Source organism: Oreochromis niloticus, linkage group LG16 (assembly GCF_001858045.2).
Source record: "Oreochromis niloticus isolate F11D_XX linkage group LG16, O_niloticus_UMD_NMBU, whole genome shotgun sequence".
Lineage (NCBI taxonomy): Eukaryota > Metazoa > Chordata > Actinopteri > Cichliformes > Cichlidae > Oreochromis > Oreochromis niloticus.
Genome location: NC_031987.2, coordinates 21,704,227 through 21,718,946, shown reverse-complemented (window position 1 = coordinate 21,718,946; position 14,720 = coordinate 21,704,227). Strand labels below are relative to the sequence as shown.

General features: G+C 39.9%; 1 protein-coding gene across 8 annotated transcripts in view; it reads right to left on the bottom strand.

Moving 5' to 3' along the window:
* mcf2lb (mcf.2 cell line derived transforming sequence-like b) overlaps positions 1–14,720 on the bottom strand; it is a 41,788-nt gene that overhangs the window by 21,925 nt on the left and 5,143 nt on the right. For 3 of the 8 annotated variants that reach the window (XM_013275325.3, XM_025903860.1, XM_013275327.3), the window contains exons 1-2: positions 8,989–9,585; positions 389–472 (exon numbers count right to left, since the gene is read on the bottom strand). In XM_013275325.3, coding sequence (XP_013130779.1) covers positions 389–472; positions 8,989–9,484 — 580 coding nt within the window. In that variant the 5' untranslated portion in view covers positions 9,485–9,585. Of the gene's footprint in view, positions 1–388; positions 473–3,099; positions 3,125–8,988; positions 9,586–12,429; positions 12,689–12,984; positions 13,562–14,720 lie in introns of those variants that run through there. The other 5 variants (XM_025903861.1, XM_025903863.1, XM_013275326.3 and 2 more) reach the window with 5 other exon arrangements.

Here is a 14,720-nt window from a genome sequence, read left to right as displayed (position 1 = left end):
TGTCTGCAAAATGTTTTCCCAATTCTGCCACAGCCACGAGGTCGCCTCTTGGAGAGGATTTTTGCTGTAGCTTGAAATGTATTTAAAATGATGCTAAAAAGACACTTTTTTGGAGGTGAAAACACTGAACATGCGGAGGCAGTAAGTCTAAAAATTCCAGGTAACAGTATCAACGAGGCATGGTGTGTAACGTGATAAACTGTGAAGAGGAAACCGATAGAGGGGAAATTTGAATGGCAAATTAAAGCTATCATGTTCAGCTGAATTATGAAAAATTTAAGAGTGCTGATCATTTAAAATAGCAAACATAATGACAAATAATCCAGGTCCGGTGAAGCAGACAGACAAAACAAAAAGGAAGACAGGAAAAAAGACATGGCAATTTGACCTGAAAGGAAGGCGAACTTCTTTTGGAGGTCAGGAGTGATGTCAGCAGCGCGGAGAGGACAGCTGTCCAGCTGCATGATCTCATCTGGAGATGAAAAAGTTACAAAATTATTATTAGCAATACATCTGAACCGAATACACAAAGTTTAACAAAGTCTGACAGGTGAACTTCAGGCTTGTTTAGACTGTCATGGTTCTAAAAATTTGTTTACCATCTCTACACATAATTCATTAATGAAACAGAATATTCTGGTGCATTTTCATATATACTTCATTTCCACAATACTCAGGTTACTTTTGCTGTAAACAAACAGATACGTTAACAGGCTTTGTCGACAGCTCTTGATCTGCCCATGTGCTCGCCTCATACAGATTAAATTAATCAGATTAAAGGTCATTCCCCCAGTTGGAGATAGAGATTGTAATTATACTGGGGATCAAACTAGAGGTTAGGGAGCCTCGTAGGCTAGACAAGCTGTAACATATTATGCAGAAGTGGAAGGATATTTTAATCACACAACAGACAACTTTCCAAAATAATCTTCACCACAAAGCACAAAGAAACAGATTAAATACATATTGAAAAAGCTTTACAGATCCCAGTTTCTGAACTTTTAACCCTCATGAATATGTATTAAAAGGGACTAAAAACATACTTTATGTCCTCGGTTGGCCTCTCACTACAGTTTGAGTAATCAACTCTTAAATTAACATGTTACTTTCTGCTGAACTATTCTGGTTGCATCACATAAGAGTTTCTGTGTTCTTCTCAACACTTCTCAATGATTTGAAGCAGAAGGGGCTCAACAGGGAAACTTACTTTGGTGCACCAGTTAGGACTGAGCAATCATGAATTAAGAATCTGGCTGAAGTAGCGGGGTCCCTTGCTGATGTTGGCACAGGCCGCTGTGATGAAGAGGGCAAAACTCTAGCAACACTTACAGCTGATTTAGACTACTGCGGTGAATGGTGTAGGGGTTATGACTGCCTGGTATTTTTATGCAATGGAAACTATACAATAAAAACTGCCCAGAGCTTAACTTGAAACTGATAGCACTGCGGCAAAGGACAATAAAAACTATAAACTGCCGAAGCATGGATAGCTACAGATAGTCATACATTCATCCTCCCATAATAAAAAAAATGAACATCACTCACTCCCACTGTTAAGACATGTAAACTAAGCCACCTCCACAGCATCCATAAAAAAGCAGTACTCTACTGTAATCCATTCATAGTACATATCATCCACATATTTCTATATCAAGGATCTAAACAAGCTCTGTGAGCTTTGTTGTGTTTTGTTAAAAAAAAGCTTTTTATTGGTTTTGAGCAGGGAAAGCAGGGAAAGAAGCAGAGAAAATGTGGCACTGCTGTAATGAACTCTGTGCCATTTTCTATGACAGTTGTATTTAATTATTTATGCTGAGATGCGTTTTATGTGACTAGCTCAATAATATAAGTGTTACACTTGCCCCAGTGTACCAGTACATCTGTCATCCTGTCATTAACTTTCTACCGTTACATTTAAGCTTCAGATTTATTCCTAGTGCTGATTGGCTGCAGAAGTTTCACCTTCACTTATATAAAACCCAAGAAGCTGGAGCTTCTGCTCCCTCACCTCCATCAGCACGGGCATTATTCCTCTGTTACTTTTGCAGTTGCATTTATTTTTTATTAATTATGAGTTGAGTAGAAAGTTAGTGGCAATCCTTTTTTCAGTTGTGGTTCTATTAATTTGGGGAAGAAGCTTGGATCAGATGTGTGGTTGTTTCGGGGTTTTCTTTCTCTTGCAGCAGCGTTCTGGCATCTTTTACATCAGGTTCTTTTGAGCCATAGATTTAAGGTCCATAATGATACGTAATAATTTAATCTAAAAACAGAACATGGACAAATCTGAAGCACCACTCTATTTAGTTCCTACAGAAACATTCATGTTCACTAAGCTATCCAGGAACAGAAATCTGTATTATATTGAGCCAAAAGAGAGACAAAACATTTATTTGTACCATCACATTTCCAGGAGGGGAGTTTCCTGTAAATATGGATGTGAACACAGACATACTGCTTAAGATAAGACTGAAAGCAATATTGACTTTTGGTATCAGTCTGACTTTGTTGCTTCATTTTCCTAAAGCAAATAATCCACACTGGATTTACATGTTATTGTTTCACTGTATCAAAAGTGTTATTTTATTCCCTCATCATTATGATCTTTTCTTTGAAAAGGACATTAGTGGGGCCTCTGTGGATCGGGCTTGCTCTGGCACATCTCCTGGTTGCTTGACTGCATTGGGATCTGTAAAGTCTGCACGCCCAGGCTCTTGTTTATTTTGTGATGTGGCAGTGTCCTGCCTGGAGACTGCCACTGGTCTGATGCGCTAAATCTGCAATCGATCATTGGTTTTAATGCGGTGGCTATACTGCAAGCTGTTATGCTTCTGTTGATACCTATAGCAAGAGTCCACAAACATACATAAGGAAGAAGTGCCTAAAAAATATACGCATGGAAATTATTAGAAATTAAGAGAGACAACGTAATGGTAAATTAAATGGTTTGTAAAGCTCATCCTGGCAAACTCAAGACTTGGTAAGCTGAAAAACATTAGACTCTAAAATACATGCACACACGAAACATTCAGAAGAAACACAACATATAGAGAAATGTACACAAAAGTCAGATGAATAAAGAGTCTGTCCCCAGAACCATACCTGTGTCCATGATATTCACCAGAGCAGAGCACAGACGAAATATGGTCTGGTGCTTTCAGTCCATCATACAGTAATCCACATTGTTAACCACAGTGTTCCCTTCTTCACTGTGCATTTTAGGTGGCTAACACCATCCCTTTACGCAAACACTTCTCTTAGTGTAGCTTAAACAAACCAAAGTCTTAGTGTCACTCTTTATTTGACAACAGGTCATATCAGGTTACTTGGCCTTTGGGTATTACCACCATCATTATCAGAGAGTTAGTGTAGTGGGAAACAAAAACATGTCACTCTTTTCCCTTTTCAAACAAAGCAACACACATATACACAATAGGTGTTTCCTTTTTTACTAATAAGGACAACACTGAAATATTCATTTTAATCCAAGAAGTCAGAGTGTTATAAATGGCTCCTTTGGTGTGCACAAATATAAAAAACATAAAAAACTCATCACGCCACTATATCTCAAAAAGAAGCAATCTTTGAGGTAATCACATTGCTGTAATTGTATCTAATGATATAGCTTAAATACTTTAAAATTTGTTTAAATATTGGGTATTGCAGGATGAGCCAAAGCCTACAAAGACTTGAAAAACCTTTGTAGGCTTCTAGTGGTAATTCGACTTTAAGTCTACACATTAAATAAAAGTACAGGTGACTTAAATGTATGATGATGGTTTGATGAAACAAGTTTCTAACGTATCTCATGTTAGTATTGACAACAGATATTAATTGATGTTAAGATATTACCAGATTGCATGACAGATCTTGATAAAAAAAACATAATAAGATCATTTAAACATGTTGATATATTCATTTAAAAGCACCCGAAGTGAAATGGATGGCACATGTATTTCTTTCTTTCTCACATGCTTCACCTGAATATGTTATGCATATACCTGCAAACTGTTCCTTTCTTTTTCTCCTGTCCATATGTAAGCTAATAATGTTTTAAAACATTAAAAAAAACCCACTATTTTACACAAAATATGCTTTTTCATAGTGTAGTGGAATATGTCCTTTTAAAGAAAACAACAAGAATAACAATAAACTGTTACAATTGCCCCCAGTAGATTGTCACAGCCAGCGGGAGATGGAACTGCATTTCAAACAAAAAGCGAGCTGTTTATTCAGGCTGATTAAACATGAATACAAAAGGCAAAAACTGAACCAAAACCTAAAGTCAGGAAACTATGGTTACTATGGTTACTATGATTAAACTATGATATCTATGACTACAGACAGGAACGTGATTCTGCATGCAAATAACTATGATGGAAAAATATGAACATGACCTGAGCAGAATCATGAAAAACACCTAACCTGCCGTGACGCAGAAGGAATTAACACAGATGACCTGACACTAAACAAAGACAGACAGAGGACTTAAATACATCCAGGAGGTGATCAGGGGAAGTGGAAACACATGGGGAAACAGCTGACACAAATGAACATAGCGACGTTTCAGGGAGGAGTAAAATTAAACACACTGAACAAAGAAACACAAGACAAACAGGAAAAAAACAGGAAACATGGAGAGGCGTAGACATAATAACACCGGCTAGACAACATGAAGCACACAGACAAGAAATTCATGAGACTAACACAGAAGACTGTGAAACAGAAACTAAATTAAAGGCCAACACATGATAATCCTAGATCTTAACAATATAACATAATAAATCACAAATGCAAAAATAAACACAAAATGCTGGGTCACAGACCCAGCCCCTGACATAGATGCCACAACAGTACATTACAATCCTGTATTCTAGTTACAAACACCTATGTTATAATGGGCTGTTGATGTAAATTTTTAACACAGGGATAAAACTGATGTAAGTTTGAATTCACAGTCATCCAAACTTTAGACAGCAGAAGAAAAATGCTTCATATCCAAAACATGACTTCATTATATCCAAACCAGCTTTGTCCTTGAGAATTTCTGCAGAAGTGAAGCAACTCTGCAGTCTTTCCATGAGCAGAGAGAGAGAGGGAATCCTGAGCATGTGCAGAGTAAGTAATCACTCCAGTTTGTTTCTGTTTCAAGCAACTGGGTGTGTAACACTATACCCCTGTTACTGCTGCCCTTTCCCCTCTCAGTCCATATTTGATCTAATCTTGTTGTTAATCTAATCTCTTCTTGTTGTTGATTTTATAGAGCAGAGCCCTAACACAGACGTATGAGTGCTCGTGTTTTTTTCCCTCCATAATAGTAGTCTAATGAAAAAATCTAATAAAATGGAATATTAAGCACCTTTTTAAAATTCTGTGTGTAAACTAAAAATGCAAGGCACATGCAAGCCAAGAAAAGAACATGTGGCCAGTTTAAAACAGCCCAACTATGTAAAAAAAAAAAGTGACATTTCAAACACCAAGAACTGCTCTTCACCAGATTTTCAAAAAGCTTTTTAGCCTGTGCTATGAATGATTGCTTAGAGTGTTCAGGAATGACATGATATTGGCTTAATCATGTTGTGTTTGACTATAACTGTGATCTAGCAAAATGTAAACAAATCAATGCCGTCAGTCCTGGTAATTTTCAGATGTTAAGATTTTTTGATACACACTGGACTTCTTCCAAGCTGTTGAGAGGAGTTAGGAGAAAGCAGCATTAAACAAACTCGACAAAAAAGTCGTTTAAGAAGTCAATCAGTAACAAGACGGCCAAGAAAATAGGTTTTCAGCATTGTTTTTATCAACACCTGTGTGTAAGAAACCAAATTAGCAATAAAGGGAGTGCACCTCAATGGCATGACCTCTGTGAAGCCTATCACACGTGGTCCTGTACAGCCTCTGTTTACTGTAGCAGGTGGTTTTAAATCTTGCATGACAGCAGGAGACCTGTGAGGTGGACTCCAAGATTACACTAATCTGCCACATCCAGGAATACACTGACGCATGTGTCTGAAGTTCAGTAAAGTGTACATTTCAAAGCAAAAACCTGACCCAGTCACCGTCATCAGTCAAATAATTGGACTCATAATCTCCTTCACTATACATGTTTCTGTAGCACTAAGCTTGGACAAATTTATTGTACATTACCCTCCTAAATGTAGGTGGACAAACCATACTGATCACATACTGACTGACTGAACCTCAGTTTGTTTTAGTAAAAATCATCTTTTCTTTGAACTGAGTTAGTTTTGTCCCTTCGATGCTTTTAAGGCCAAGCGATAATAAAGGTTCTCTACTGACTGACCCCTACAGTTGTTAATCGGAACAAAAACTCTCTTTTCCTCTTTTCTCTCAAATTAACCTCAAGCAAGGGTGTCGCCCACAAATGGCTTTTTATAAAAGAAACCAAGCAAGTGGATATAGGCTTAGATAAATGACCATATCTGATGTTCGTAACTTGGTAAAGCAGTGTTGTTACATTGATAATGGCCAGCAGTGCCTGAGGTCATTGGACACAAAGCTGCATGAGGCTAGCCATCTGGAAAGCTCTCACAGGTCGCAAGCTTCTAATGTGCTCAAGTTCACACAGAAACCTCCAAGAGTTTCCACTTTCTGACCTGCACAGCCACACCTTGCACCCAGAATCTCCCACGAAGATCAAATCAAAGCCAGCCCCGACCCAGGGTGGCAATAGCGGCACTGTCTAGAGAAAGGGGCTATTCGGTTACCTGTAAGTCTCCTCCTGAATGTCCGATCTGCCTCCTTTTTAACAGCTTTTTTTGTTTTGATTTGTTAACATAACCTTATGTATGGTTACCTTCTATTATGCATTATTATTATTACACATTATTTTATTAGAGTCTTCATACCAATTTTCTCTCCTATACTCCTTACTCTACAAATCATAATTTTCTCGCATGCTTGCATAAACTATTCACACATGCACAATGCTAAAAGCCCCTCTGGCTGTGAGTTGAAACAGTATCAGATACTATAAGACACTGAAACTATGAAACTATTTTTCCAGTCTCTTTCTTTGTATTTTCTCTCCTCAGAGTATCTGTGGTGTCAAAACAACCTAAAGTGAGACAAGGATGTACGTGTAACAAAGCACTCTTTACATTAAGATGACTGAGATGCTATTATTAGAGCATTCTGCTCTTTAGTGATACAGTAACTATGTCTGTTACAAAAATTTTCACTCTAAATAAAGTTCAAGTAATTTCAGCATTCCTTGCATACACACATACAGACACACAATCACACACCACCTGCTGGGTGAGGCGCTAATGTTCTTTAGAAAGCTTAACGACTGGGATTAGCGTCCACTCACGTACACGTTTGTGGGCAACTGGTCAAACTTTAGTGGGTCACAGTGACACACCTGGACTGCCTGCCACTACTGACACAGATTAAGCAGGAGTAGACGAGGGGACAGAAATCCTGGATTGACAGGCCCAAGTGACTGACACACACACGCACATGCAACAAAACAAACTGCCTATTTTCTTGTTAATTTATATGGTTAAGAAGATGCTTCATTCACCAGAGCTGTTCACTTGATCCACTCCCTCTATGTGATCTTATAGTAATGTACTCAAAAAATATAAAATTCAAATAATTAACAGTTGGGATCAGGAAGGGGCGGGAAGCGGAGCAGTGGGGGTCTGGGTGGGCAACAAGAGGGAATAAGGTGCTTAAGGGGTCATGAAGGAGGAGAAGTAGCAGAGATAAAGCAAATGGTTGGAGGAAGGCAAGGCGTGATATTTACCCCTGGGAAAAGAACAAAATCTTATCTCATTGTTACTTACAGTGAAGGGACTTGATAGTTTTTTGCAACATTTTGCTGTTATACTTTAGGCTCACTTGTCCCCACTGGAGAAAAGTTGGCTGTAAATCACTGTAAACTGAGACTTCATGTTAGAATGAAGGATTTCTATCCTACTGGGTTTGGTCTCCTAGTAATACAGCATTCCCATTAATAAGATACAAGAGGTCACTAAGTTTATTAGTATAAAAAAGCAACTAAATTGCTCTATGATTATATCAGATTTTGTTCATAAGTAAGGAAAGAGTGGCGCAGGAGACTGACAGATGGATTGGTGCAGCGTCTGCAGTGACGCAGAAGCTGTACTGGTCTGATGTGGAGAAGAGAGACCTGAATGTGAAAGCTACGCTGTCAATCTACTGGTCGATCTATGTTCCTACCCTCGCCCTTGGCTATGTGGGTAGTGAACAAAAGAAAATGATACAAGCAACAGAGCTTCAGCTGAAGGTCTTAGAAAAAGGATGAAAAGCTGTTGTCCCTCCACTTCAAAAGCAGCCAGGTGATGTGGTTTGGGCTCCTGGTTACTCCTAAGTGACGTTTTTTGGGGGCATATCCAAATTGTGCGGTGGGGGGATAAGTTGGAAGTGGTGTCTGGACATAAATGCTAGAAAGCTGGATGCATAGAAAATTGAATAGTACTATGGTTCAATCCCTTCAGCAGATTTACAGAATCTTCTAATATCTCTGTCAGCTTGCACTGTTGCTGCTTGTGGTGGCTCAGCACCTAATCACAATTTCTTTGGTCAAATGATTGAACGAATTTGGAATTTACTGGGTTTACATTGTGATGTCAGTCATTTCTGGCCCTTGTCCAAAGTGTCGTGATGCTCACTGAACCACTGGTATTTTTTTTAGAGAGAACTAAATATTAGCCTTTATTTTGTTATCAAAGGTGACACTCCAGAAGGAAAAGAAGGGAGAGGAACTACTTTCTCGGACCATGGATGAACTGAGGCCTGCACAAATGCACAATATAAGAAAAATAAGAATTATTTGAAACTGAGTCCAAGAATGAAAGAATCATGTCTAAATGATTACAAGATCCCCCCTTGAAGATATGAGAACCATTACTTGAACTGCTGTTAATGTAATACAAGAATAAAAAAGAAAGAGAGGATGAAGAATGAATATTTTTATAAATAGAATAAATAGATATAACTTACCACATAACCAGTTGCAACGGCAAGAAAATCTGTAGTAACTTTCCACCTCCTCAATACTGAGCCGGACACGAACCCCAATTTCCTCCCTTGGCCCCAAAAATGCATCCAATACTTCCTCTACCATTTCCTCTTTGCTCCTCTGATCTTCCATATCTATGTTTGCATTTTCATCAGTCTCTCCATTCTCCTTTGACGTGTAATAAGCCTCAATCTCAGCTTTCCTTCTCTCTTTCATGTCTTCACCCACAACCAGAGAATCTGTGTTTCCTTTAATCACAAACCAGTCCACTTCCTCACTGTCAGAGCACTCCTGTGAGCCTGCACTCACCTGTCCCTCTAGAGTCACCTCTGAGTCCATTTCCATGCAAAACCCAGGATTTAGCTCAACCTCAATGTCTACATCCATCAAGGAGCCCAAATCTGCTATCTTCTCTCTTCCCATCTTCCTGTCCCAGTCTATGTCTCCTTCACTTCTCTTCTCCAGCATTTCTTCCATGTAGCTTCACAAACAATATCACAACAACAGTTTCCCTCTCATTCTGACTCTACCTTTCGCCAGACACTACATTTAACCTCTTGGTCAGGCTGCAGGTGCTCTACAGCCCGCAGACGCAGTAACTGAGAGGACTTCCTATTGCAACCTCAGGTTACCTTCCCTGTATACAAAAGCTACAGTGTACTGCTAGACCCCACCCTCTCTCCTGGTCCAACTACCTTTATACCTCCCCTAAGAGGACAGTTATCTAACTAGCTAAAAGGCCTCCAACTTTACATAACTGACAGTCTGACCAATAAAAAGGAAGTAGTCATGCCTCTTCATGACTAATCAAGAATAGGGAAATAGGTTCTACATTAAGCTGCTGTGCGTCACTTTGGTTATTAAAGGTACTGCAGCTTCCACTGCTCATTTACCTACAGCAACAAAACTCGCGATCCGCGTCTGCCTTATCTCAGGAAATGTGGACTAAAAATACAAAGCCTCCATTCTGACCAACCCATTCAAAGACTGCCTGCATCCCCATTTAACCATTCACTGACTCGATCCATTCAAAGCCTCTATTCTTGTTTACTCCGCTCAAAAGACCCCATTCTTACAAACTTACTGAAAGACTTAATTCTAAGGGGACCTCTCAAAGAAAGACGCTGTCTCTTAATACAAAGTGGCAATTTAGATTCCATTACAGTGAGTTGTTCAAAAGATACATTTCAGTTAAAAAAAGGCTAATAGACTTGATTCTTTGTCTCCTAATTCAGCCAATATCTATTAAATGAAGATGCAGTGGTGCTAAACGGCTTGGGGAACATATACTTGTTCCCCAAGCCATGTTTTGTGTTTAACATGCAAGTTTAACGTGGGCATTTGCTTTATGACCAAGGGCATGCAGGTTATCAGTGCCATAAACTTTATAAGTTCAAAGCTAAAGCCACTAGACTGGAAAACTATGCAGCTTAAAGTGAGCAAGATAGTCAAACAAGCCACAGTCATCAGATCAGCTCACAGTGTCAGTCGAATAAAAGAAAACACGCTGCATAAAACGATTAAGAACACACACACACACACAAACACACACACACTCATACACACCCCACCCCCATTTTGGATAAATCTTTGTTTCCTCCACATCACACAGGTGTTCTACTGGGCTGAGCTCTGGTGACTGTGGATACTCCTTGAGTAAACTGAACTCACTGTCGTGTTCAAGGAAGCAGTTTGAGATGATTTGTGAGATAGTAGGTTATCCTTCTGGGAGCATCCATCAGAAGATGGGTACACTGACACATGGTTAACAACAATACTCAGACTGTGATATTTAAACAATGCTCTGTCAGTACTAAGGTGCAAAGTGGGCCATTAAAAAACATCTTCAATATCAATACAACCCAAACAAAACCCTGAATGGTACAGTGCAGGATGGAGTTATACTTTTATGTTGTTTACACAAAGTTCTGACTCAACCATTCAAATGTTGCATCATAAACTGAAAGTCAGAGTGCCAGCTTAGCTCAGTGGTGGAAGCCACATGCCTTTTGGCTACAACGCAGCAGGCGGGGTTTGAGTCCAAACTGTGGCCCTTTGCGTGTCCTTCCTTGCTCTCTCTCCCTCTCTCCCCTCCTTTCTGCTCGAAAAAGGCTCAACTTTTTGTGAGCCCATGCAAACTGTAACCTCGGTTTCCTGTTCTTAGCTGAGAGGAATAGCCCCTAGTGTGGTCTTCTGTTGTAGTCCATCTGCTTTAAGGTTTGACATGTTCAGAGATGCTCTTCTGAGATCAACACAGCATTTTCACCCAGAGAACTGCTGCTCTTCCTTTCTTTTGGATCATTCCCTGTAAACCCTAGAGATGATTTTATGGAAGAATCCCAGTAAATCAGTAGTTTCTGAAACACTTGGACCAGCTTTTCTGGCTGCTTTCTTCCTTATTTTGTGCACAAGGCAAATTTCTTTAAACGTTTCACATCTGTATATTTAGAACAGGGCAATTTAATGCCTGGAATAATGATTTACTCTGGTTTTCTGCTCCATTGTTAATATTCTGTAAAGTTGTACCTATAATAATGTATGTGGACTCATTTCTCTTATATTATTATGTGCACATATCCTAGATTATATTTTTATATTTCATACCTTTAGATTTATTTATTATTGAGATTGTGCAATCTGATGGCGAGTAAATGCATTGAAAATTCATTCTGATGTAAACTAACTGGTGTATGTATTCTAATGCTCAGTTTGAATTTTAGCAGGTCATCTTGACCAAGTCTACATGTCTAAATGCTGCCAACTCTGCACATGTAGGCACACAGATTAAATATTTGCATCAATGAGCAGTTCTTGTAAAGTGGCCAATTAGCATACTTCTGTATACAGTTTCAATGTCTACAAATGTTATTATAAAGGCTGCGACAGCTGTGCAAAAATCACTTTGATCAACAAGAAGAGTGAAGGACTGGCAGACTATGAGTTACTTGCAAATACAAGAAATCAAACAAAACGACTACACCAAAACATTTGCTAATCTTTTCTCCTGAGAATTTGGTGTCAGAGTTAGCCGTCTCAGTCTACAAAACATAACATCTAAAAAACAGAGATCCCTCTCTCAAATTCTCCTCATGGCTAATGACTTAAACAGAGCTGGGAGGACAGGAAATGAAAACCCTCTGAAATCTCATAGATTCAGGTACAGACAAAAACGCACATACTGTGTGTTCAGATCATGCAAGATAAAGCATATGCACAAATTGTATATGTAGAAGTAAAACCTACAGCAAGCACTGCATGAATATCTAACAAAATCACAAAGAGAAACATGAGAAACGAGAATATAATGAATACAAAAGGTTTTAAAATATTTATATAGACAGTCAGCAGGAGAATAGCTGAAAACAGCTGCTTTCTATATCTCCCAGATAAAGAAAAACACTGAAAAAAGACCCCTGACTCACATGGCTTAAGCGGGACCATTGGCATCCCACTATCCCACTGAGAAACACTCTTCTTGGTTTTCTTCACCATTTCTTTTCTTGCTGTGTGTTAGTAAAAGTGGCAACAATCTGGCTGAGACGACACCAAACTGTTAGCTCAGCAGCTTTAATCAGCATTCCTTTGCGCCAGCTCGTCTGCTGCTCTGTGCTGCAGTTTCTGCATCTGCTGAAGAATTTTTCACTGCTTCTATGGAAAAATGTCAGTGCAGCTGCCGAGATGTGCATGTTGGGTACTGAAGCAGCTGATTAAGCTGCGCAGTCATGCACTCACACACAAAATGTTATACACATCAAGACACAGAAACAGCCAAGCAGAGGGGGTGGGGGCAAGGGAAGCCCACAGGAAACACTGTATGTGAGGCTCTGGGCGTGATGCCCTACATACTCCAGCCAGAGCTTCAATGAAAAATACATTATGCGCAAATACACACACAGGCACAAAAAGTTGCGAGTATACGTGCACACATTCACACTCACTCTCACACAGAATACACTCTCTCTTTTTCTCAGTCCTACCATCCCAGGCTCTCCAGGAGTTCTTGCGGCTGGCAGGGCTGAAAGGGAAAGCCGAGCCCAGTCCAGAGATGTCCAAGTTCTGCATAAGATGACTGAGGCGGTTCATGATCCGGAACGACGCCTCACCGCCCTCCCGAAGAAACTCATGGAGAGACATTAGAGCTGGCTGCTGGTCTCACCCCTCTCAAACAAACTTTGTCATCCAGAGAGAGAGACCCCTCGCTGCACTTGTTAAAGCTCTGACAGACTCCAAAGCATAATTCCCAAATGCTGACATGGGAAGGATCCTTCTTTTAATGTGCCAGGTCACTCAGGATCACAAAGAGATGCTCTCACACGTGTTCCTGTGCGGAGATGTTTGCAGTGGCTACATATAAGATAAGCCCACTGTCCTCTGCAGAGCCACATTGGGGACTCAAGGCAACTGCACAGTGCAAAGCTTGCAGAATCACAAACAGCTGAGTCACTGTCTGCATAAACTCTGAAACAAACACTGTTTACACTAGAGGTGAGAACAAGCCCAGGTCCCTTCACGCACATTCGCACACAGACCCCTACACACACACACCGTCAGTGGAACTATTGACAACTGAGAGAAGCGCTGCTTTCCAGGGAAGGACAAGAGGGGAGGAGGGTGGAAGGCAGCAGAAGCAGAGGGCAGCCGGTAGAGCATAAATCCCCTTCTGCTGTTCAGGCTAATTATACTCCTCTACTTCTGAACTAATCTACCCTTTCTTTCCCTCTATCTCATGGGATTTCTCAATGCATCAAATTCACGTGCAAAAAACTACTGCGCTAAAGCCAATCACCCGTAAGACTCAAAAAACAAAAAACCCACCAAAACAAACAAGAATAAAACCCCATAAACTTTATAGCGACAGTTAAAAAGTTTCTTGTTACTATGTTGCCTGAAACCGAGGAGGAGCAAACACAGTGGAGAGGAGGTTGCTTATTGGCAGGCTTTTGGGTTTATTTGTGGGTTTTGTGTGAGTGTTTGGCTGGCGAGCAAAAAGGCAGCTTGCACTTTATAGGCTTAGAATAGAGATGAGAGAGGAGATGCACTCTCTCACATACCAATGAGGCACCTACAGGGGATGGGACACACAACTTCAGCTTGCTATTCAGTGACATTCAGCCCTAACCTCCACCTCATCCCTCCATCCCTGTCTTCTTGTTAATCAAGTCTGATCCCCCATTTATGACATATTCCACCTCCTATACTTAACTTTCTATTACCCCTTTGGTGTTTGGGCACATACTTACATACAGTGCTGTGAAAAACTATTCTCTCTCTTCCTGTTTTTTTTTTCATATTTCTCACAGTCAACAATTTTAGATTAAATACATTTTAATATCAGACAAAGATAACCCAAGTGTGCTTGAGCTTCAGGGCATGAACCGATGAACTGACAACTTAAATTTCCTCTCCTTCATACAGACCAAAGCAATAAACCAATGTGGTAAAACCTGCAAAGAGCACAAATAAGTAAAGAGTCTACAGCCATGAAAAAAACCTCCAAAAGTTGCCAGGGCATTTAACTAAAAACCAAAAATGTACACTTTATTAATAATGGTGCTTTCTTCTGTGGTCCACACACTTTGATCACCAAAGCCATTAGGATTCATCGTCTGGGGACCTCAAATTGAGCATTGCATTTTCTCAAAGTCAAGCTCAGCCGCAGTCCAAGCTGATCAGCTGATGGCTCAGCTGATATCCTTCTACACAAATGACAAAT